The sequence below is a fragment of the Prinia subflava genome, chromosome 12, assembly GCF_021018805.1.
Source record: "Prinia subflava isolate CZ2003 ecotype Zambia chromosome 12, Cam_Psub_1.2, whole genome shotgun sequence".
Lineage (NCBI taxonomy): Eukaryota > Metazoa > Chordata > Aves > Passeriformes > Cisticolidae > Prinia > Prinia subflava.
Window position 1 is genome coordinate 94,903 of NC_086258.1, and position 25,195 is coordinate 120,097.

Genomic DNA, 25,195 nt, shown 5'->3' on the forward strand with positions numbered 1-25,195 from the left:
ATGTGAATAAGAGTATGTGTATGTTGGGGGTTAGATTTGCCTCTTTTTCACTTACAGAATTTTTTCCCATAAGTTTCTAAGAAACACTAATGACAGTACTTAGCCAGAACAAAGAGAGTAGTTGAAGGACATGGCAGCACAAGGCCACACCTATTGTTTTTAAGTCTCTCGGAGTGTCCTTCAGAGGGGAGAGATAAAGCGAGCTTTGGGAAAAGTAAAAAGACAGAGCTGGGGGAGGGGGGCTCACTCTTGCTCTCAGCATCGGGGAAGACAGTCAAGCTGCCTCTTGCTGAAGGAAGAGTTCATGGCCATCCCTCTGCCTCATCCTGGGAAATCTACCATCATCTGCTTGTGTACCCGGGAATCCTGAGCTCATTTTCTCCAGCCCTCCTCCCACCGCCGCTGCTTCTTCAGAGTTTTGAGGCTCTCCTGCTGCTCTGTAGCCCTGCACTGCCAAGCCCTGCCGGGACACCCCCTGCCATTCCAGCTGCCAGCACAGAGCTCCTCATCTCATCCACCAGCCCAGGACTTTCCATGGTTCCAGCTCAGCCTCTTGGAGTCCTGCAGGGGCACCGAGATCAAACTGCCCCGGGCTTTTTGTGAAAGAAAGCCCTCAAGGTTCATGGTTCTGTTTATTACTAATGCTGTAGTTGTTGTTTGTTTGTTGTTTTGTCATATATACAGTAAGGAACTGTTATTCCTATCCCCATACCTCTGTCTGAAAGCCCCTTTAATTTTCTAAATTAGAATAATTTGGAGGGAGGGGACTCAAATTCTCCCTCTCTAGGGAGGTCCTGCCCCCTTCCTAACAGATACCTGTCTTTCAAATCAGGACAGTGTATGAGCGTATGTCTGGGCTACATGGGGGACACAGAGTTTAAGTGACAATCAAATACTTACCTCTCCCTCACCTTCTTCCATTGGTTTAACATTAAACTGTCATGTATCATTGGAAGCTGAGTTGTTAGAGGTACCTTATGGTAGAAGTGCCTGAGGGGGAGCTGTGTTCTGCCTCTGATTTCTTGGAGATTTTCCCCAGGATATCAGTCTCCTCTGAACTGGGATGCAACAATAAGGAGGAAAAGCTTAAGTTCTGCCCCCTGCTAAAATTCATAAACTTTACAGGCTCTGGGTCTGAAAATAACATGGGGTTCAGACTTGATGAAGCAGATTGGACCTCTAGTAACACTGCCACAATTAAGCAAAGCACACGGTGAGAGAAAACAGAAATCCAGCTCACTAGTACAATGAACAGTTTGGGGGTTGAGGGGGAAATCAAACATGCTCTGTCTACCTACCCTTGCCTGAGTTTGAACTCTGTCATTTATGAATCATGTACAAATGGAAGCCTGAAGGGCTAAGAAGTGGCGCTGGACTGCCAGGCAGGAAGAGCACTGGAGTGTGGGCCAGGCTGTGTAGCCTCTCTCTGCCACTGGCCTCAGCTGACCTTGGGCTTTTTACTCCCAGTGCCTCAATTTCCCCATCTACACAGTAAGGTGTGTTCTTCATAAAGGGCTACTAGCAGGCAGGATGACGGGACCTGTCTACACTTAGGTAAATATGGTTTTGCTGGTTCATTTTGTCTAGAAACACAATATTAGAAGGGAAAGACATCCAAAACTTGCAGAAGACAGAGGTGAGGCAGGCTGGGGCAGCCAGGCAAGAACTTTCTGATCAGACCTTTGGAAAGCAGCTTATCTGTGAAACAGCTTGAGACCCAGCCAGGTCTCAAACCTGAAAGCAGCCAGTGGGCAAGTGCAGAGGTGGAGCTTACACTGAGGCTGTTTGTTAGACATAAAATGCTTGGATGTGACAGTGCTGACCACAGCATCCAGGAGCTGGCTGAGGGGAGCTTTGCAGAGAGCAGCACTGGCCATGGGGACAGCAGCCCCAGCTCTCTTGGTACTGCTCAGCCTAAGAATGGCTATTTGTGATGCTGAGGACACCTGCTCAGGTGAGTAGAGCACAAATCTTACTACCATCTCACTGAGACAGCCTGTTTCATCTTCCCTGAAAAGAGAAGGAGGTTGGGAAGGGAGGGGAGAGGGGGAGAAGTAGCATACGATTTTTTTTTTCCTTCTATGCTTTTTAAAATTTATCTGCCAGTGGGAGGAGAGTAAGGGGGAGGCTAAAGTCTCGGCAGCTGCTTAAGACAGCTGCTGGCTCCAACCAGCGATGTAACATCGTTCCCTCACCAGTAGGGTCTCTGGGAACAGATAGTCTCTGGTAAGTTTCTCCCCCCTGGTTGGGGTTTTTTGTTAGTAGGGCCTTGGTGCAGTTACCAAAGAACACAAAGCAATACAAAGGATCAGCCTGGGGATGTTGCACAGCACAGTATTCTGGCTGAATTCCTCAGGAAGGCCATAGGGAAATTTCAAACAGGCCTGTCATGAGGTAATTCAGAAGAACCCTTACCCTTACTGTCTACCGATCAGTCAGTAGCACTTACTCTGCTATCAATACCCCTTTGGGGCACCTCTCAGCTTTTGTTTTATTAACTACAGTATATTTGACATGCATGCAATGTCATATATATCAGCCTTCTCTCCCACTGAACTCCCCTGAAGCCAGAGAGATGCAGAGTCTGGCTCCTCTAATATGTGAGATCCTCAACACCATCTGTCAATCCATACAACACCCTGAAAGTTCCATACTCATTGCTTTTGATTGCGCTGTTCCTCAACTTCAAAGGATTTGGTTTCCTCTCCAAGATATTTCAGAGCCCTAATAATCTCCACAAAGACTGTCTTCATTTCTCAGAGGTGAAAATAGTGGGACTGGGTGATGCTGACCGACTCGCCATTCTTCAAGGATGTCCAGGGATCCCAGGTATCTCTGGCCCAAAAGGAGAACCAGGCCTCCCAGGAACAAAAGGTGAGACCCCCAAAGCCAGTGATGAGCATTGTGATATGAGGTGGTTTTGTTGCTTTGGGTAGGGGAAGCAAACTGAGGGTGGAGCAGTAGCTGGCCTGGCACTGGCTGCTTTGAGGAACTGGAGAACTGGAGTGGAAAACCCCCCAATTAGACATATGCTGGTACATATGGAGTGACCTGTTTCTTCCTTGAGTCCTGTCACAAACCTGAAATGATCTTGGGGTGTGAAGTGTTTCATTAATTTCTTCTAAAAAAGAAAAGAAAGAAAAGAATCCATTTATTTTCTGTGTCTCTATTGAACAATCTGGGTGGGAGGGAGGCTGAGATGCTCCAGCCTGTTTTCTGCGGAACAGTGTTGGAAATATACAGGTAACTCCTATTCCAGGCAGCAAGGAGATGGGGGTCCTTCAGAGTTTTCATAGCCAGCTCAGAGAAGGTGAATCACATCAGCTGAGCAAAATGATTCACCACAGCAAAATCCATGGATTGGCTCCACGATGTATCAAAGCTCATAAGAATTCATATGTGAACTGCAAATTAAGATTTTAAATGGCAATACAAGTGTAGTAAGGCTTCAATAGAAAAAAAAGGAGTAAGGTAAAGGAGTAAACTATGTTGCAAGACTGAATCTGATTCACTTGGCTCTCTTGTTTCTGGGAAAGCTAAGGCCCAGTTGCCCAGGCTTCTGTGACTCCCCCCTCTGGTCAGTGTGTAACATGCCCACTAAAAACGAGTCTCTTCACAGGAGAAATGGGAGACCAGGGATTTCCTGGGAAAGCAGGACCACCTGGTGAAAAAGGTAATGTGTAACATATGCAGCTCTAATCCGTAAATACCCACAAGCTCAGGACATGCATTGGTGGGTGTACAGAGATGAACAGCAGGGCTGGCCATAGGCTAAGAAATGTTGCTGAAGTAGCATAGGAAAAGCCTGATTTGGGAGTATGGCTCTTGCATGGAGTGAGCACTAGAAACAGTGTCCTTGAGTGGGACTACAACATAGAAGATAGCACTCTTCTCAAAATTTCCCACTGACCCTAAATTCAGACCTCTCCCCATTCCCCACTCCTTCCGTAGCCTGCCTCCAACACTACAAGCCTACCCAAATGACCCCCAGTTCTGAGGAGCTTTGGAGCTCTCTGTGGACCTTCAGCCCAGCAGCCTGATGCAGAGACACTATGCTGAGTGTTAATTCTGCCAATTGACAGGGGTGATTAAGAGAACACAGACACAAATGGAAAGAATTGTCTTATTTTACTGTGAATATAAAGGCAATACAAAAGTAAAATAATACATTCAGTAAAACTACATGCTTGGCTTTGGCAACAAGCAAAAAATTAGCAAGGTAATGCATCTAATCATTACTATACTAGAGGTAGGATAGTGATGGAGAAAGATAAATCACCAATTGCCTAAATACTTTACTGTCATCCAGAGTTTAGAGTTGCTGGGGAGATCCATTTCGCAGTGAAGACCTGGAGAACCCTTCCTGGCAATTGGAAAAATCCTACATGGTGTGTCCACCTGTAGAGGATGCCTCTGGATTTGCCCTGAAAGGGAGTTCACTGTTTATAGGCCCAAATCAGCAAGTCAAATGACTTGATTATATTTTTAGCACTGAAAGACCTGGATTTGATGGCATGCCTCCTGCTTAGCCAGGGCCAGTGCTTGGTCAGAGCCCAGGCTTTGAATGGGAGGGTTTTCCCCTAAAATATCCTACAAACAAGCCTCTATTCACGTCAGTTGGAAAAGTTTCTTAAAATGACACATTTCTTCCACATAGCTACAGGAGGTTATAAACAGCTAGCCTAAGTGAAGCCAGGGTCTCTATATGGGGCTGGAACAAAGCAACATACGATACGACCAGTGTGGTTAAAACATACATTATCCCCTTTATTCCCGAAATGCCTGGTTTTATACAGTGTCAGATAGTTTACAGTTGCAGGTGCATTTCTATTGGCATTCAGCATGAGAAAGAATGCAAACAATCTTAGCTTAAGGCAGCCACCGTGTTTCTATTCTAACTGTTCTAGCTAAAGCATGCATACACCTTAACTTAATTTCTAACTGCACCACAAGTTTATCTACTACTACGCAAGCCCAAATCTGAGGCCTTGCGGGCCCAAATCTGAGGCTCAGTTTGGGATAGCTCAACCTTCATTCCATAACACATCATGCTCCTGCTACACATCTATTGTCATCTGTTTTTAGGTAAATAAAACTGCTGGTGTTAGTCACACAATGCCCAGGATCCATCTTATAAGTCAACTCTGGCTGAGACCTGCTGCTCAGGCCTAAGCACATCACTGCTTTCAGCAGCCTCCAGCCTTTGTCTCAGTGTGCAGTGCCCACTTGACCACAAGAACAGGATCAAACAATGGCACATGATGAGGTTTCCTTTGTAATGGGATGAACATTTGGAGAGGATGATGTCTGTTGAGAAACTGGCTTTCACCACCCAGGCTTGCTTAGGACTTTCAGCAGGACATGTGCTGCAAACACTGGAAAAGTGTCTCTTCTAAAGAATCCAGCTGCCAGCAAAAGGGAACAGTAAGAAGTGAGCAGCAGTGAACTGACTAGCAGAGAAGACATCCATTCTCCATGCTGAATATCAAGCTATTTCCTGGTCAAAAGCACTCAAGACTTGAACTGAAATGCCAGCAGGAGATGGACAAACCCACTGAAAAACCCTGACAAGTCCTGTTGATTGAAATCTAAAAAGTGCCTGACTGTAAACAGAAAGCCCCTACAAAAACTCACTGAAATGGAACTGTGAATCCCCCATACATCCCAAGAGACGGCGCAGCGGTTCTCTCTCCTCTGTAGCCTGCTCTTCCTGCTGTTCCTGAGAGATACTGCTGATCAATAGACCAGCGAGGCAGAGGTAGCAGCACCACCTAGGACACTCAGCTGAGCACTGTAGCTTTGCCCCTCTTGAAAGTCTCTCCTGTACGTTCGGGACATATGGAGGAGTTGGTGCAGCCATTTGTGGAGGCAGAGTAATTCATTTGCATTGGATAATCTGTGATGATCATTTTCCTCTTCTGTTTTGTAGGAGCAGCTGGAGAGCCTGGCTTCCCAGGACTGAAAGGTAAAAATCATGCTGAGCCGAATTTATCATGCCAGCTACTTTGTAAACCTCCACCTCATGCTGTTCTGGTACAACACACCAGATGGGAGCAGATATAAAAACTGGGCGGGGCTGTTTGGTGACAGTTATACTTCATCATAGGCTCTGCCCTGGCCCAGGTGCTGTGGGTAGTCCTGCTCCCAAACAAGATGTTCAGCAACAGGTGTTGCCTGGCAGCTGGTGCTGCCGCCTGGCACCATCAGCTGTAGAAGCCACAGGGCTGAGGAGTCAGCCAGATTTGGTCAGAGGTCTTAAATATTCCCGTGCTATGGCAAAATGCAGAGGCTCAAATGAAATTCAGTTACTGCTAGTGCCAGAGGAACATCTCTACCAGCCCTAGCAATAAGGTATTAGGGAAACATGGGTTTTTACCCTTGTGCCATCATCCTGCATGTAAGGGCCACAGGCACCCATCATGAGCAGAATCTGCACTGTGGCTTCCCTCTCTGGAGTTTGGCTGGCAATCACTGGGTCCAACACTGCTGGCCTGGCAGATGGTTCTAGTGCTCCAATTGTCACTACTGCTCCTAAACCACTAGCTAAAATCCTGTGCCAGCAGCAGCCATTCCCCTAACAGGACTTGTAACTCTGGGTTTCCAAGGTGCATTTTGTCCTCCTTCTCACACTCACCCACTCCTATCCCATGTGTCCCAGCCCAATGGGACTCACTGGCACAAATTGTTGATACACAGCTCCATGGGCTGGGCAGCAGCAGGCAGAGCAGTCAGGTCCAACAGGGGCATGTCTTGTGTCAGTCTCGCCATTTGGACCTCTAAGTCCTAAAACAGATGCCAGCAAGAAATAGATCATTCTAAGATCCAGTGGGCCAAGAGAGGCAAGGCTGCTGCTCATTGTGCATAAATATATATATAGATACAGATGTAGATATAGATATGGATATAGTGCATCCCCTCCAGTGGCCACTCCACGTACCTCCTGGTCAACATGGAGTGTGGCTTTCAGTTAGAAGGCTGGCGACCTGGTCTCTTAAAGGACAGCACGGTGGCTGAGCTTCGCCCCAGCCGCTCGGGCTATAGACAAACGCTGACACTAATATGGTGGAGGGTCAAAATGGTGTTTTATTAGCTTGTATCTTGGAGTTAAATACTTGAAGGGGTTTCACTACATCACAAAGGGATGGTGGGTCTAGTAGTTAGTAAAGGGGATGGAAAACTACTGAAGTTAGGAGGAGTTGCATACTTTAGAGGGACTTTTTTGCTTATCTCTGTGGATGAGGGGGAGGAAGATTCCCAGCTGCCTTTCTGTTACATTCTGAAATCTTCTGCGGCGCCTGTCCTTGCCTACTACATCTCTCTTCTTTCTTCACGATAAATGAGGCAATCATAATCTTAGGTACTAAAATAAGGTACAAAGCAGTAACTTAATAAGAGAAAAGGGTTTGGTAAACTTGGGTGGGTTTTGTAAGGTAAATTAGGAAAACTTTGCAACTGGCAGTGTTCACAGTTTGGTTTACAGCATTTGTTGGTGGGCTGTGAACAGAATGTTTGTTTGTTCTAAGCGGGTCTGAACAAATGAGACTAGCTTGTTTAGCAGGCGTGGTCTAAAGGTGAGAGCTAAAAGCAGCATTGCAGTGGACTTATTAGGGTGGAAATTAGGGTGGTGAGCTATGGTGATTGGTTGAACTAGGACTCAAACTAACTTTGTTGGGCTTTTCTGTCTCTTTTTCTGGGCTAATCTATCTCAGAGCTCTGCTATGGAGTCTCTAACGATTCTTGTGTGATCAGTATAAAAACAGCATTCTTCTTTCAGGGTGGAACACAAGCTTTCTTGTTGCATGAATAGGAGGTCTAGTCTTTGCCTGTTCTGCAAAACAACTTCTGAGAGTGAGGAAACTGATTTCTCTAGAAAGGAGATGGATTTCTCGATCTTCTGTAAGTCTATTGATGGTCATTTGCAGTTGAGAAAGTCTTTGGTGTTGGGTCGCGAGGGCTGAGACACTTGTGGCTGTGCTGGCTACTCTTAGGCCTAGCAGCATTGTGATCGTTACACTTGTTATTATATTTCTTTTGTGGAGCTTGCCGGCTTCTTTAAAAAGGCGGTACACCTCTTTGTCTGAGTGGTACAAGACTCTAGGAACAATTAGAACTTGGATACAAAAATCGTCAGAGTCATCGAATTTGTCAAGGGACACACAAAGACTTACTCTAGACTGCTGACAAACTTACATCTCGGATGCAGATGGGATCATTCGTTGATTTTTTTGTCGGGCTTGACAACTTTGGTGCAAACATTTCTTTTTTGCTTTGCTAAGGTGGCATTGCTAAAGCATTTGCTTTGGCTTGTGACTTGACTCAGGGTGATTTTTTTGTGGGGAGTGTTTTACTTGTACTGGTGAGGGACATCGGCTGTGGAGTAACTAAAGGGGATGTTTAAAGCAACTCCTTCATAGAAAGGAGGTTTAACATCGTAGCAAAGCTAGCAGGAATCAGTTAGGTTTGGGTTAGATTCATATTTCAACTCTTTTTCGGTGTAGGCTGAGGCTTTATTTAACTTTGCTTTAAACTGCATCGGCTTTTTCTTTTCTGTTTCTGAGTCTTAGCCAGCTTTTGTCAGCTCTCTTGAACTGCTGGAGCTGCTGTTGCTGGACTCAGAATCGGAAGTTGAATGCAAGCACACTTCTGGGCTGCGGTGCTGTTTTGTGAGGCTCTGGTCCTGCCCCTCTCTCCGGGGGTGGTGCTGCTCTCGCTCCTTGGGCTTGTCCTGCTTCTCGCAGGGGGAGGTCTCTCTTTTAGATGGAAGCAGTATTGAGCGCGGCTCTCGATTGGGCATGCGCTCTCTGCTGCTCTCTTGCGCACGTGCGTTTGCAAAAGCCCGCTGTTCTGGGCTGAGCGGGCGCTCTCTGCTGCTCTCTCGTGCATACGCGTTCGTGGAGAGCCGTGGCACCGCTTTGAGCGTGCACTCTTTCTCTCTTTGCTGCACTTACGCGTCGGCAGGAGCTCGCGGCTCTTGACTGATAGTGCGCTCTTCTCCCTCTTCTCCGTTTTTTTCTTGCACATGCGCCTCAGCAAACACCCGCTGCTCTGGGCTCGTCTTGCTGAGGATAGCCGCACCTCGCCCCTCCCTTCGGAGCTCGGCGCTATGTTTAGGCGCGTACGGTGGCGGCGGCACCGGTCGCACCTCTTCTAAAGCCGCGTTTTTAGCGTCTCTGGCTTTTTCTGCCAGCTCTCTCTAGAAAACTTGCGCGCGCTGCTGCCTTTCTAGCACCAAATCGCTGTCTGGCGGTGAAGGGACTGATGGGGGACTTGTGGGTTCTTGGGGAGGTTCTGCGGGGGGGTGGGAACCTGGCAGTTCTGGTGGGAGAGTTGGGGGATTTTTTGGTGGCACTGGGGGGTTTGAACTCGGGCTCGGGGGGCGGGGGGGAAGCGCGACTGGCTCTTGCTCTCCGCCTTCGGGCAGACTGCCTTCAGAGGCGGTTTGCATTGTTGCTCTTATTTCTAGTTTGGGCGTAGCTAGTAAACACACGCGCGGCACTCTAGTCTCTTGTTCTTCAAGCACCTTGCGCAGGGCCTGTTCAACTTTACTTCATGCCTTGAGGCTTTTGCGTCTTCAGCTAGGGCTATCGTGCATTTCTCTCACACCTCTGAATGGAGGATTTCTACTGGTCGATTAATTACCCTAAGTTTTAATAATCTTGCTATAGCAAGGTGAAAATCTCTGAGCTTGCACTTAATTTTCTACTGCTTATGAATCAGACTCACGACCTTCGCGACGGCTTTCATGGCTCTCGCGGGTCTAGGGAACGTCTCTCTTGCCGAAGTCGGTACCTGCCACTCTGGCTGCTGTTCTTTGTCTAGGCAAACTTTGATTCCTTGATTGTTTCTTCCCGGGTTTCAGCACCAGATTGTGGCTTTCAGTTAGGAGGCGGGTGACTTGGTCTCAAAGGACAGCACGGTGGCTGAGCTTCGCCCCAGCCACTCGGGCTATAGACAAACACTGACACTAATATGGTGGAGGGTCAAAATGGCAATTTATTAGCTTGTATCTTGGAGTTAAATACTTGAAGGGGTTTCGCTACGTCACAAAGGGACGGTGAGTCTAGTAGTTAGTAAAGGGGATAGAAAACTACTGAAGTTAGGAAGAGTTGCATACTTTAGAGGGACTTTTTTGCTTATCTCTGTAGATGAAGGAGAAGAAGAGTCCCAGCTGCCTTTCTGTTACATTCTGAAATCTTCTGCGGTGCCTGTCCTTGCCTACTACAATGGAGAGCTCTTCCCAGTGTCTAAAGCAGCTGGGTGTCATTGCTGTAATTACTGGGGTTTGTGACTTGGCTTCCCACTTGCCACCCTCTGTGTTTTCCTGGGTCTATGCAGATAGGCTGGTGGGTCTCCTCTGGGGGCCTGGTAGCAGCCAGGACAGCTTATACTGAGCTACTCTTCTGGCCTGGTTTCTCTATGCCTTTAATTTGGTTGGTGCAGATGAGCCAAGCACTTCCTCTAACATCACAGGTCTCCAGAGCAGCAGGATTTGTCTTGGCAAATCTCAAGTACTGGGGAAGGGGAGTGCTGGGTGTGGAAGGTAGAGAGCAATTGATGGTGTTGTTTGTCCAACAGGAACAAAAGGAGAACCTGGATTTCCAGAAATATGGGGTGAGTTTTGTCTTCACAACACTGGTCAGCTTTGCAGAGTGGATGGTGGTGGACTACCTGCACTAGAAGTCAGGACAGGATAGGAATAGAAACAAGTTCAGAGTCAACTGAAGGATGGAATAAGAAAACATCACTGTTATCTTTGCTTCCCACAGACACATGCAGCTTCTCTGGGTTTACTGTGTACTCCAGCCATGCTGAGAAAGTCATGTCCTCTGAGTACTACTTAGATGTCCTGTACTCTGTGTGTCCTGGAGAAGGTCTGATTTTTTCAGAGAGTTGGTGTCCTGATTTCTAAGATGAAATCACTACATGTCCACTGTATGGATATGTGGCTACTTCAAAGGCAGTTATACTCCTGCACTTGCAGTGACACCTTTAGTACTTGTGGAGTTCATGTGTGTGATAGTGCTCAGATTAAATTATTCATTGGAAGAAAAGGAGAAAAATAAACAATTTTTGGTTGCCCCATCTGTCTCCACAAGCAAAAGTTCAAAGAGAGCTACAACCTGCTCTGGCTACAGCTGGGTACTGTAGGGCCACAATAACATGCAAAGGCTCAGACAGATCAAAGCTGGGATGCTACTGAACTGGTCCCTTGCTGACCCAGACAGTTCTCTGGGCATGTAAAGGTTTTGACTAATAGAAAAGGAAAGAAAAGGAAAAGGCCAAGTCCAGGACCACCTCCCTTCCAGGGAGATCACAAGACAGCCTGGTATCCATCTATCACACCCGGCACACTGGAACACCTGCATCACCAGCACCACTGTCTCTGATCATCTCCCCAGGCTTTCCCTACAACAGCTACTGATGCAGCTGTAGGCTGGGATGTCTGATAGGGACCATTCAGTCACTTGTGAATCTGAACTTCTGTCAGCAGGTATGGTTTCTGGAAGGGAAAAAATTACACCTGAGATATGTATATGTATGTATACATATATATAAATATACATATTCAAAAGCATTGTGTGTCATGAGGAGATATCAGTATGGCCTTCCAGTATTTAGGGAGTGCTTATAAAAAAGCTGGAGAGTGATTTTTTTACATGGGCAGGGACAGGACACTGGGGAACAATTTACTAAAAGCTAAAAGAGGAAATATTTAGATTAAATATTAGGAGATGATTCTTTACTCAGAGGTTGGTAAGACCCTGGCTCAGGTTGGCTAGAGAAGCTGCGGCTGCCCATCCCTGGAAGTGTCCAAGGGCAGATTTGGATGGAGCTTGGAGCAACTTCGTCTAGTAGGAGGTGTCTCTGCCCATGGCAGAGGGTGGAATGAGATGAGCTTTAAGGTTCCTTCCAATCCAAACTGTGTGTGATTCTATGATTCAGTCCATGGAGGATGAGCAGAACACTGTTCACTGCATCACAGGGAGCTGTCTCTCTGTGTCACTAACTCCTTTGCTGTCAACTACCCACACACTCTCTGTGCCCTGCATACATCCTGGAGCTGGGACAAATTCCTGAATCATGAGTTTGTCATCCTTTAAAGAGTATCTCCGTCATTTAGACCCCCAAAAGTCATTGCAGATGAGAGGAGTCTCAACACCTTAGACATCTCTTTCTTAGAAGGTGCCCATCTTCTCCGCAACATATGGGCTCAGAAACCATGGCAGGGTTTGGTTCACAGCAACTCTACATTAGGATTCTGCAGTACAAAGAGCTAGCTGGGTGCTGAAGGCTTCAAAGGCTCAAGACTGATGTGCTCCCTGGATCAGTAAACACATTATAACTCTTTCCACTCGATCTCTTTGATTTGCACAGAAGCTGGGAACTGCCAAGAACTGTTGGCCAAAGGGAAGGTTTTGAGTGGCTGGTACACAATCTACCCCCAAGACTGCAATGCCACCACCGTTTTCTGCGACATGGACACAGATGGTGGGGGATGGATTGTGAGTAGGATGAGGAGAGGGAGGTTTACATGTTCCTACTGTGATTCTTGCCAAGGCTGCAAAGGATGGCTCAAAAATAGAAACACCACAGCTGAGGTTCATCTCCACAAGCCAGAGTGAATCCTTCTGGATGCAGGGGATTCCCCCAAGTCTTGTCTCTGGAAGCAGGCTGAGTGCCACAGACCCACTCCCTGCTTAAATTAGCAAATCATTTCCTCCTCATTTCCAAAGGCATGTGGAGGAAATCCTTGAGAGGGGGTTTCTTGTGGGGTTTGCTCCCCAAAAATGCACTGGAGTGTCCTGATACAGGGGAAGCATTTACCATGGTGGCCATGTGCTCCAGGCACTGTTGATGCTTTTGAGTGAGGCATGGGCTGGTGGGGCTGAGGGTGTCTTTCAGGTTTTCCAGAGACGCTGGGATGGATCAGTGAACTTCTTGCGAGACTGGGATTCATACAAGCGAGGTTTTGGCAACCAGCTGACGGAGTTCTGGATGGGGAATGACAACATCCACTTCCTCACCTCTCTGGGTAAGGTCTGCCTCTGTCCCGGGCTGGGGACATGAGAATCCAACCCCTGTATCACACTGGGTCATTGTAGACCTCTGAGCTCCTCATATTCATCTTGGACCCCTACTGTTAATCCCAAACAGGATGCAAGCTTTTGCAGCCCATTGCTTACAGGAAATTACACTCTAAAAAAAAAAAAAAAAAATACAAAACTAGAAGTCAGGGAAGAGAATAAGCTGCCTGTGTGATCTACCCTGGAGACAGGTCAATAGATCTTCCTACTTGGACTGGTTGTGATGGCATCATCCGGTCCACACACAACCTTGGATTTACAGCTGTGTGCAGGACTCTAGCCTATGACCGCCCAATATCATACCTGAAAAGGTGCTTCTCTAGAAAACCATTTAAGGTATAAGAGGCTGTGCAGGAATTCTAAATAAATCAAAATCTCACAAGCAGCTCCTCTCAAGTTAGCTCACAGCTCCTTAAACCCTCCACCATGAAATACAGTGACATAACCACCATCCACCCTGCACCCGTCCTGTCCATCTTCTCTTCTAGGACCCTGTGAACTCCGCATTGACCTGAGAGACTTTGAGAACAACTACTATTTTGCCAAATATGCTTCATTCAGAGTTTTAGGAGAGTTAGAGAAATACAGACTGGTTCTAGGAGACTTCCTTGGTGGAAACGCTGGTAAGTTTGAGGCAGCTCACTGGGAAAGTCTGTTTCCTAGAGCATTTCAGAAATGTTCAGCTTCTATGCAGAAATGGGCCATGAACACTCCTTGTATCAGCTACATTTTGAATCAATTTTTAAAAACTGGCCATGGTACCTCAGGTAATGAGTGACCTCTGAGTACAGGGATGGAGGAGGACACCCATCACCCAAAGAAATGTGACTCAGAGCATTACCTACAAGCCCAGTCCTATGGTTTAACAGCAGCACCCAATGGTCCTGAGCAGCACCCAGTTCAATTGATCTTCCCAACAGCTCCGCAGCAGCTAGGTCAAGTTCTGCTTTTGGTTACACTGGCAGGGGACATTTGCCCATGAGATTTGGCACTTCCAGGGCTGGAGTGCTGTTCAACACTTGTGGCATCAGCACTCCATCCTCTTAATACACAATGTTTTGGGTTTTTTTAAAAAAAGTAAACAAATCTTCAAAATTGAATATCCATCATTCAGGAATGAGTGAAACCAACACATGAGAAAGCAGTGCTCTGGGTTTATTTGGCTTTTGTACACTGCAGCCTTGTCTGGCAATTCGGATCTCAGTGTGTCTGCAGAGAACGTGAGCATTGCAAGAGAAGTGACACCTGTGTAACTGTGAAGAGAATCTGGCCCATTTGATTCACAGGCGTAGATAAATTCTCCATGCATTTTAACAGAGCTCAGGATACTTTTTTTGTCCAAGACAGGGAAGAAACCTGGGCAACCTGAGCAAGAAAGCAGCAGGATTTACACAACCTGCTTGCACCTGGCAAGGGCCACTGGTGCCCAGCAAGGGTGCACAGACACATCAGCATCCCATTTGTGATCCATACTGCAGTAACTGTGAATGTTTGCTCTCTGCAGGAGACTCTTTATCGTACCACAGGGACATGCCATTTTCAACAGCAGATCAGGACAATGACATGAGCTCCTTTAACTGTGCCACAGAATACAAGGGAGCATGGTGGTACAATGACTGCCATTACTCCAACCTGAATGGGATGTACTGGATGGGTGCGCATGGGAGCTATGCTGATGGCATCAACTGGAAGACAGGCAAAGAATACCACTACTCCTATAAGCAAACAGAAATGAAGTTCAGGCCAGTTTAACATGGTGACAGGGTACCTGACTAGCTCCAAGAAGCTCCAACTCACCAACCAAGAGAAGACACAAAATATAATGTTGTTTGGGGACAAAAATGGACCAGGAAGGATATTACATATTGTGCTTTCTGGCTAGAGTAGGATTTTTGAAGCCAGAAGATACTGGTGCTGGTTTGAGCTCCTGTAAGCACAGATCCTGGTGCTTATTCTCACCATGACTCTTACTCTTATCTTGACTACTTCCAGCAGCCCCACTGATGCTGACTGAACCCAAGCACCTTTTTCTGAAAAGTGCATTCCTTTGATTTAAAGAACAAGTGAGGGGTAGGGCCAGGGAACCTCAGTAAAGCTCTCTGATATTATTACCCTAAATGGTAATTACTGGTAATTTTCAGTCTAATCCATGTATATGAAGACTCCAATATGCATGCAGCTTCTTTGTTGGACCCAGGAGCCACCTGAAAGGCACTGAATTCCTGACCTGTCCCACTTTCCCTGCAGGCTGTAATGGAGGCACAATGTAGAACAGGATGGAAAAGACTGAATTTCCAGAATAGGGCTGTCAGCACTACCAGTTTCTCCCTTCCTTCTCTGAATGTTCCAGGTCCTCAGGTGGAACCTCAACTCCTGGAACCAGAGCAGAGCTGCTCAGCACTTCCCACCAGGACACAGAGGCAGCTGGGCCCAGAGCCAGCTTTAGCCACTCTTCCAGGGCATGTTTCTAGATCTCATGAACTGTTGACCAAGAGCTGTATGCAAAACAGTCTGTTCAGCAGCATGTGTGGTACCAAGACATTACAGCAGTTCCAAGTCAAGCCTTGCACATGTGGTCATCATCTACAGTGCCAGTACCTCCCATTTCATCTTGTTTCCAATAGCATTTCAGGGTAGGCTATCTGTTGGTAGGTGGAACATCTCATCTGGTTCACATTTTGTATTTGACTATTAGTAGAACTGTGTCTCTTCTTCCTGTGCTTGTGCTGCTGGACTCCTTGTCACAGCTGACACAGGAGAGATGAGTCCTAACTCTTTGCTACAGGGATAGATGGAGACACTGGATATAGAGTATTTCTTTGTGGTATGTTCCTAATGGTCTCGGGTTTATTTCAGTATATATTGCACAGATATGCAGGAAGATATGCACCATTCCAGCCCTACAAGATGGAACCCAAGCCTTGTGGGTGAGAGAAGTGAGGAGGTCACTCAGCCCACCACAGCAAGTCAACAGTGTGCTAAGAAATAAACCTGAGTGTTTGCATCTCCCCACTCACTAGGTCCTGTCTCAGTTTACTCCTTTTCAGTTACACAAGAAAGAGTGTGTCCAAGCAGAGAAGTGCACACTGAAAGCCCCAGAGTCACTTTTCCCTCTCCAGGAGCTCTATCTTGTTTTTCTCTATTCCAAATCAGATTCACATGCCCTAACCAGGAGCAACATCCCAGAGCATTCAGTTGTACCTCAGCCATCAGCTGCTGATGCTGTCTTCCAGGAGTAGCTTCTCAGAGGCCCAAGGAACTACCAGAGACTCTTTTGCAGAGATGTATGAGCAGGTGCTGACATACTCAGCTTTAAACTAGCTAAAAATGCTAAATCTCCTTTCTCTGCTCACCTCTAGCTTTTCCTCTTACTACACAAAAACCTTCAATGTTTAGGTATTGTTTGTGAAGGATACTGATGAGACTTTAAACAGACTACTTACTACACAGAAATAAAAGAACTACTATAGATAAAATACAGTGGATGGTAAAGATACCTATGTTACAGCTAGTGAAGAAATAGTATCTATGATGGTGAAACAGCTGGTCTGTAAGCCTGAAAGGAGGCGGGATTTAGTTACAGAGAGCCAATCCCTGATGAAAACATAAGCAGGCATCTATTGGTTAGTGAGCTGGGTGGTAACCAATCATAACCAATCAGGTTTGAATGCAGAGTCTTTGAATAGCCTATATAAGAGCCAGTCTCACCATTCAAACTCTCTCTGCTGCATGAACCTTGGAGTGTTGTGTCATTTCTCCGTCTCCCACCACTGCAACATATAGTGACCCCAACGTGATGACGTTAACTAAGACATGAGAATACAAAGGAGATAGAGCACCAGAGAGGAACAGCCAGGAACTGTGAGGAAAAGACAGCCCAGAGAGCTGTGTGAAAGAAAAAGCCATAGAGCTATCAGCTGGAGAGCTACTGCAGCCAGAGCTGCAAAAGAAGCAGCCAGAGCTGTGAGAAAAATACTGCCTAGAGAGCTGTGTGAAAGAAAAAGCCAGAGACCTGTGACCGTCTAAAAGAGGACATAAAAAGGGTAAGCCACTGCTGGGAACAGTGGCTTACAGTACCATTTTTGCAGAAGATTGAGCTATAGTGAATATTTGGACTTTGATCTTAAGTAAAAGGGGTTGAGCACGACAAAGAGGCTCTAGAGATTTCATTACAGTTTTGCAAGAGCCAAGGTGTACAAATCACCACAAATGCTGCCTTTACTGTTAAAATCTGGGAGCAAGTCAGCCAATTTGTAAGAAATAGGGCTAGGAGACCTTCTGCTCCAGTATAAATGCCTTTATTGAATCAACTCTTTTGAGGGATGGGGCTCGAGGGGCTGCGCACACTGCAGCTGCTCCCACGGACAGCACTGCCGAAGAGAAGGAGATGGTGGGTCCTGCTGCTGATGCTGCAGAGCCAGGGCATCTGTCCTCGCAGGTGTTCTTCAGAATGCCTACTGTGGCTCATCGTGTTTAGGGGTGTCACCTCTCCAAGAGTGCTCTTCGGTGAGGGCGAGAATGTTCGAGGCTCTGGCTGTTAGCTGGACGGTTGCTAAGTTTAATAGTGTCTCTTGTAGGCTCCAGTTTAGCGTTGGTCAGTGGCTCTAAAGGGCTATTCGCCCTAGCTGGACTTCCGGGTTTTGAAATGCATTCTGGGAGCCTTGGAGTCTTTTACATCGGAGGCGGAGTCAGCAGCATTTAGATAGAGGCGGAGCCCGGTGGAGCAGCAGAGGTAGCGTTGAGGGCGGTGCTTGCTTGACTGGCAGGTGAGGAGCAGCGGAGGCAGTACACAGCAGGGGTGGAAAGGGCGGAGAGACTGGGAATACATGGAACAGGAGTTACAGAACAGAACTCATAACTGAGCAAGGTAACTACAATTGGGTAGGTATAACTGTTAACACACTTGAACATATCTTTGTAACATTAATTTTTAACTCATTTCTCTCAAATTGATCTTTGACTCTGCCTCCAGAGGCGATGAAATTGCTAGGAGTGTTTTACCTACCTGGAGGACAGTGGTGGATATGTTAAAATTGATAAAAGCTGAAACATGAAAGTGGCTGCTAAGATGCCTGTGCCAGCTGCTCAAAATGGTGGAGAGCATGTGGTGCAAGTGCGCGAGAAACCCCAGGATGGTGGACGCCACATGGCGCAGGAGTCACCCAAGATGGCAGAGCCCGTGTGCTGTGGATGCAGCCTGCTGAAACATCCCGAAAAGGTGGAGCGTGGGAGGCCATGGGGGAGAGGATGCCATGCTGGGCATGTGGGGGGAGCAGCCGTTGTTCTGGCTCCCCAGCCCCACAGTGCCAGCATGCCACACTAACGGGACCAGAGCCCCCTCCCCAGGGGCGCTGGGTGCATTTGCATAGCCCACATGGTGACTGCCCGGCTGCTAGGGCCTGTTAACCCCTGTAGTGCCAGCACAGTGGTCGACATTGCCCCTGCCATGCCTGCCAAACCCATTCACCATTTCCTCCATGACCCACGTTGCCATGGAAGCACTCAGCCCTCCTCCGCCTCCAGCTGATTGGTACAGTCCTGGAGCCCTGCCAATAGCCCGGCCTTCACTTGACATGCTGTAGTGGTTTCACATTCACCAATTTCTGTTTTCTGAATTATGTGCAGTGCTCTGAGTGTCTACTAGTATTACTCTTTTTCTGCTTTGAGACAGGATTAGGAGGAGGGCAAAACAGACTCAAAACTTAAGAGTATAAAGACAGGTCTATTAACAAAATTACAAGAGAAAAAAATTAATAAGAATCAGAATAAAACCTTCAAAACACTTCTCCTCTCTCCCAACAGCTTCCTTTCTTTCTCACAGACAACATATAAAGACAAAACTTGGAACCCTAGGTTAGTTTTTTCCACTTACAGTCTTTCATTGGTTCATTTAAAGAGAGAAGTCTCTTTTGGTCTCTTTACCATGCATCTTTCCACAAGAAAGAACAGTTTGCTTGTGACTTTTAACTCTCACGATAGCAGCCACCTGGAAAATTGGTAGTTGTGAAGTCCCTCCCATATTACACAGCCTCCCACTGCAACATAGGTCACGCATAGTCATGGGGTATCATTTTAAAGATGAATGGTTCCAAAAGCAAAGGTTTTTCTTCATCTCTAGGAACAGAGAGCTTTTCTCTTTATAGGGCCAGATCCTCATCTTCATCTCATCTCTCTCTCTCTCTGTTCAAGCTTCTCGTAAGATCACAGCTACTTCCATATCTACTTAGGCCATCACAAACGCCTTTGCTTATATCTACAATCTGAATACTCTCATCATCTCCCCAGTGCATATTTTTTCTACGATTTAAAGGGATATTCTAACATATTACAGTCTATTACCATATCTCACAAAAGACTTTCAGCCTACCGAGGCATCTTCTCATCCCTTCCATCTAAGATGTCACTTCCATCTATCACTGACTTTGATATCTTCATATTGTCTCTTTACATGTCCCCACTCTGGCTTTTCTCTCATTCAGAGAAAGGTTAGAGCTTTGCAAGTTTCATCTGTGCAGGGAAAGAATTACCAGCCTGCAGAAGGCATGACGATTCTCCCAGGCAGTGGCCAAAGGTGGTAAAATCGGGCCACTCTACATAGCTGCAGAGCCACCCCTGGTCTCAGCTGCATGATCTCTGACACGGCTGGGGGAAGGGCCCAGCCCTGCCATGCCTCCCAGGTCACGGCTTTAGCAGCAGATATTAGCAGCCACTCAGGCCCGATCTTGCTGGGACAGGGCATGCTCTCCTCCCCTCCCCCTGCTCAGGAGCCATCAGGCTCAATCTAGCATCAGGACCTGGCTGGCTGCACCAGGCCCAGGGGGCCACGTGGCAGAATGGGGCCAGCCCCACCAGCCCCTGTTACTTGTTCTGAGGCCAGAAGAAAAAGGATTTTTCCCAGGAGTGCTCTGATTTTTAACCTGTGTTTTCACAGAGGCGTATCATCTTTCTAGTGGCTACAGCAGATGTCAATATTCAAACCTAGTCACTGACTGGTTTTGCTATAACTTCCTTGAAAAAAATCACTTCCGTACTAAACCAGCACACACGCCCACTTGCAGCAGCACTGTGCCCCCCGCGGAACCCAGAAGCATCGTGGTGCTGGAAGCCAGAAGAGAAGCCAGCAGCCCTTGAGCTGGTGCCTCCACCTGTGCCGAATGTATCTGCACAGCCCCCAAAGCGACTGCTGAGCCACCGGCATCAAAGGCACCTGCACGGCGGTTGGGAGTGCCCCTACCACAGCTCCCAGGACTCCCCTCACCTTGGCTGCAGGAATCTGGAAGCGCGCCAGAACCCAGAATTCAAGCAGCTCCTGAACCTGCAAGTGCCAGCAGCAGGCTGCCGAATCCCGCTGCCATCGCCACTGCAACCCCGCCGTGCCTGCAGGCAAGGCTTTAACAGCTGGAGGAACCCATATCACTGATGGATATGCGAGACTCCCACAGAGGGAACCCGTGTCACTGCCCTTCTGCCGACCTCCAAGAGGAAGCCTTCTCCACACTACTGGTACTGGCTCCATCACCACTCCTATTGGATACCATTCCCACACATGCTGACTTGAGAATATGAGCCCTGATGAAAATTGCAAATGTGTCTGTTTTAACCCACAGGTACTCATACTTAAAGCAATACCTCAAGGAATTATATGCACAAAAACTTTTATAGAAATATGCACAAAAATTTTGGGGTATCATAGATGGAGTAAGACCCTATTTAATGTTAACTACTTCACAGTTATCAGCTCTGTTCAATATTTTTGAAAATGACCCTGAGATAAACTGTCCAAAAGAATTAACTCCAGAAGCGAAAACCGCTCTTGAAACAATAGAGCAGGCCATAATGAACAGGCAAGTTTACCAGATATGTCTTGAAGTTTGTATTACAGTGTTTATTATCATTGTTGACTTGCATCCTGCAGGAATATTTGGTCAATGGAACACACAGTGGTCTAACCCACTGCACATTATTAAATGGATCTTTTTGCCCTACTAACCTAAAAGGACAGCATCTACTATTTTTAAACTAATTGCACAGTTAATTATCAAACACCATCCAAAGTGTTTACAGTTAAATGGTAGAGACCTGTACAAGAATATTTTGAATGGTGCTTTGCAAATAGCATACCACTACAAATTGCTTTGCATAACTATACAGGGCGAGTTACCTATTGCTTACCCAGACACAAATTATTAAAATTAAGCAAGACCACTGTGTTACCCCTGAAATCACTGAACCAACCATGGCTGCACTGAGAGCCACCATCCTGGGGGGGTCCCAAGTAGCTGCCCTGGCACTGGGACAAGGTTGCTGATATCTTCCAAGTCTTCTTTGATATTGCTGTGGACTCTGAATTAACAAAACTACCTAAACTTGATTATGACCTACACAACTCTAATAAAAGTCTGCTTTATTAAACATGAAGTCATCTTGCAGCCTTTGGCCATGCACAAAAATAACTGCTGGCGATTATGGTGTTTAATTATGCTAAGTAGTTTTAATATTTACCCACTTTAAAATAAGCTTAAGGTTTTTAAGGGTGCCCTTTTGGAATTGGTGTAAAATCATGTCAACTGCAGATTACAAAGACGGATGTTGTTAAGTATAGTGATGATGCATTTGCAAAAATTAGTAACATACAACAACATAGAAATCAAAATCTAAACGTGACCTTGTCTCTTAAGCCTTTTTTTTAACTAAGTTTTAAGGTCTTTAAGGTCAATGCCTGGCACAACAGGGATCCAGCCATAAGATATCATTTGATGTTCATTGGGGATCATTCCTTTGATTATTGTGGTTTATGTTGGGGACCCTTTTCAACAGATATTAATTGAGGGGTTTTTTAAGGTATAGCAGGGAAACCCTCTCCACCAGGACCTTGGCTCTGGCCAAACCATGCCCTGATGGCAGGGAAGAACGCCATCAAACTCAGGTGTTTCTGTCCTAAAAGCTGAACCCCTTTTCAAGGTAAGCTTGGAGACTTCTCCAGAAAAGTCTTTTCAAGTCCTTGCTAGGAAAAGGGGCTCCCCAGCTATGGCAAACCCTGGGGGATGGTAAACATATAGGCAGTTGTAAGAAATTTTGTTTGGTAGCACTTATTGTTTTGTTGGCTCTGTTGATTTACTGTTTATAATAAGATAAGTGCTGTCTCGTGTGGGAACTGACAGTGGTCAAATAAGTGGCTTTCAGGCTTCAGGCATTAGCTTGAGCCTGTGGGAAAGCCAAGTACATAATTCTCTCAGTCTGGCCTGGGAAATCATAAGGAGGAATCCAAACAATCCTTGTAGATATTCTCTTTGGGAAACCTGGTGTTTTCCCAACTCGTTTACTGGCAAAGATGTTTACAAAAAGCTGTAGGCTCTAAATGACCAATCATATTTATTGTACCAAAGTGCTGTATAAAAAGAGTGTGTTTCTAACAAACTGTCATGATCCAAGCAGGAATCGTGATAGGTTCGTGTGATCTCAGAGTGCAAAAAGTACTCAAGGGGACAATAGTTTAATCATACAACAAATGCACCTTTATTGAGTGCCAACAACACTTGCGATAGAGGGAATGAGAAAGGAAAAATAGGATACAGAGAGAGGAAAGGGGGGCAGGGGGATACAGCTACCAAGGGCAGAGACGTCCTTGTGGCGTGGCGTCTGGCCAATGGATCTGTCTTCTGTCCGTGGGGAGATCTCAAAGTGTGAGTCACAGGGGGAAGCTTTTATAGTCATTTCAGAAGCGGGGGGCACCTGGCCAACACGGGGGGAGCACCCAAGAGTCATTGTGAGGAGCCCCGTTGCTCTGGGAATCAGGTGCAACCGTTCAGATCAGGCAGGTCTGGGACAAGCAGGTCTGGGCCTGGTCGCTCGTAAGCACAGGCTGTCCAGCCGTCCATTGTCTTTGTACAAGTTCCCATGGGAGCCAGCTCCAGTCTGGTGGACACACATGCAGTTCAATGCTTGGTACACATGCACTGTGGCTTAGGCCCAAGCCCCTTGCACACAGTCCCTTCCTTGACAGGGGGCTTTGACGAGGGTCGTGAGGCAAAACCAGGGACCCTCGGGCCCCAACTCTCACACTATATCACTCTCTTCGCTATATGCCCTCTGAAGAAGATTGGACTTTTGTGTCATTGTTCTACCATCGTCCCTAATCAGACGACAACTGTCTTGGTTTGGTAAGACAGGTATCTGCCAGGGAAATCTGGAGCTTCCCTTGGAATGAAGAATGTAAACCCCCTCCTTCCAAATTACTATTATATTGCAATTAAGGGCTTTCAGGCAAAGATATGGGAATAGGAATAACAGTTCTTTACTAGGAATATTAAAAATGCAAATGTAGTAGTACAAAAAAATCACAAGTAAACAAAAATCCAAAAATCCTACAAATCTTGACAAAGTCAGAATACAACCTGACAGCCTGTTGATCAGGGTGTTGGAAGCAGTCCAAATAAATCCTCCTGGAGTAACAGATGTGGTTCTGCTGCAGTAGAGATGATCCTGTAGAAGGGTGCAGTGGTGGCGAGATGGGTCTGGTCTTCCTCTGGGAAATCCAGTAGAAAAACAGGCTGGCCTGCTGGTCTGAGTCCCAGCTTTTATCCAGATAGAAATGTTTGGCTCCTGCCACTGGGTGGAGCATCTCACAATGGGGTCATGTAATTTTATAAGTCATGTGGTGAGCTTTAATGGCCCACTAACATAAGATATCACCCAGAGCGGAGCGAGGATGGGAAGAGATAAGGAACATTGCTCCACCTGGTTTTAACAACAGGCCCATTAACAGAAGGCACCTGCCTCCTCCCACTCCACCCTGGAGTTATGAGATAAAGAAAAAAACCCACAGATTGGGACTAGAATTCATGCTTTTGGTTATATATTACAACCCAAGACAAGTGCGTATTATGCTAAACACCCTTCTGAATTTTACAGGTTAAAATATGCGCATGTTATAGTTGTTATGACTGAAAACAGAGGTGAATACTGATAACCTGTTCAGCTACCACAGCAAACAAAGCTTATTTGCCTTAATATAAACACATCTAATTAGTACTACATAGTAAAATGACAAATATGTCTTGTGATTGACTAGTGTTCACCAGGTCAAGGCCTGCACATGCATTGAAACCCTTTAAATAACTCTGACCCATCTTTCACTGATGTGTATAATAATTTTGTTCATATTCACAGTGATCCTTTTAAAAGTTTTTGTGCCCCAGTCTGACAGCCAGCATTCGTTCTGGGTGTAAGTTTAGGGCTTCTTGGATAATTGTCCAAGGTACCACAATCCACTGAATTTTTCTCAGTGAAACTGATTAACAAAATTTTGTTCTGTATTAATCTCAGAAACACAACCTATTTACAAGGTTGTAGGCTATTATGGTCAACTCACCACAACCAAACATGCTGACACAAGTAAAACATGTCTTTGAAAACAGAGGGGGGATATGTGGTGAGACCCCACAGAGTAGGGTAGCCAAAGCCCTGTACACTTTAGATCATCTAACAATATTACAAAACTTCAAATTCCTGTCATCTTAAATTATTTATTTGTCATTACAGTCCTCTAGAGATGTGCAGTTACCTAAACCTAAGGTATTGGTAAGGGACCTTGTCACTTGGGAGAGCGGATACGCATATATTTCCACAGATGCCAATATTCAACGGGTAACAAACCTCTGCTCCAGCTGGATAAAAATCTGAAACCTTTGGAATGACAACTCACGTGTGACTTCAACTGGACCTCAAGAATTGGACACTTCAAGGACATTACCGGCAAAAGGATATGCTACCTCTGATGGTTTTAACTGTTTCCTCTGATAGTTTTTAAGCTGGTTTGATAAGTAATTAGTCTGTGGCATGCCACCCAGTAACATTGTACCTTTGATAGCTCCTGGACATGGTAGCAAGAATTTTGAAGGGACACACCAATAGCTAGAAATATTAGGCTAGTCAAGTGTAGTGAAGAATTTTATTCTCCTTGTACTGTGTTTGTTGTCCTTTCTGCAAAGGACCCCACAGAAAGATAATAAACACTTTTATATTTTAAACAGAAAAGGGGGAACAATGACTGCGAAACAGCTGGTCTGTGAGCCTGAAAGGAGGAGGGATTTAGATATTTAGATTTAGAG

The 25,195-nt window shown here is 46.2% G+C and overlaps 1 protein-coding gene across 1 annotated transcript; it reads left to right on the plus strand.

Annotated features, from left to right (window-relative positions):
* Positions 1 to 1,875: 1,875 nt before the first annotated feature.
* LOC134556961 (ficolin-1-like) lies at positions 1,876 to 14,837 on the plus strand. Its single transcript, XM_063409479.1, has 9 exons — positions 1,876 to 1,954; positions 2,743 to 2,874; positions 3,620 to 3,673; positions 5,930 to 5,965; positions 10,576 to 10,611; positions 12,376 to 12,503; positions 12,892 to 13,033; positions 13,574 to 13,708; positions 14,590 to 14,837. The coding sequence occupies exons 1-9, from the start codon at positions 1,876 to 1,878 to the stop codon at positions 14,835 to 14,837; spliced, it is 990 nt and encodes a 329-aa protein (XP_063265549.1).
* The last annotated feature ends 10,358 nt before the right edge of the window (positions 14,838 to 25,195 follow it).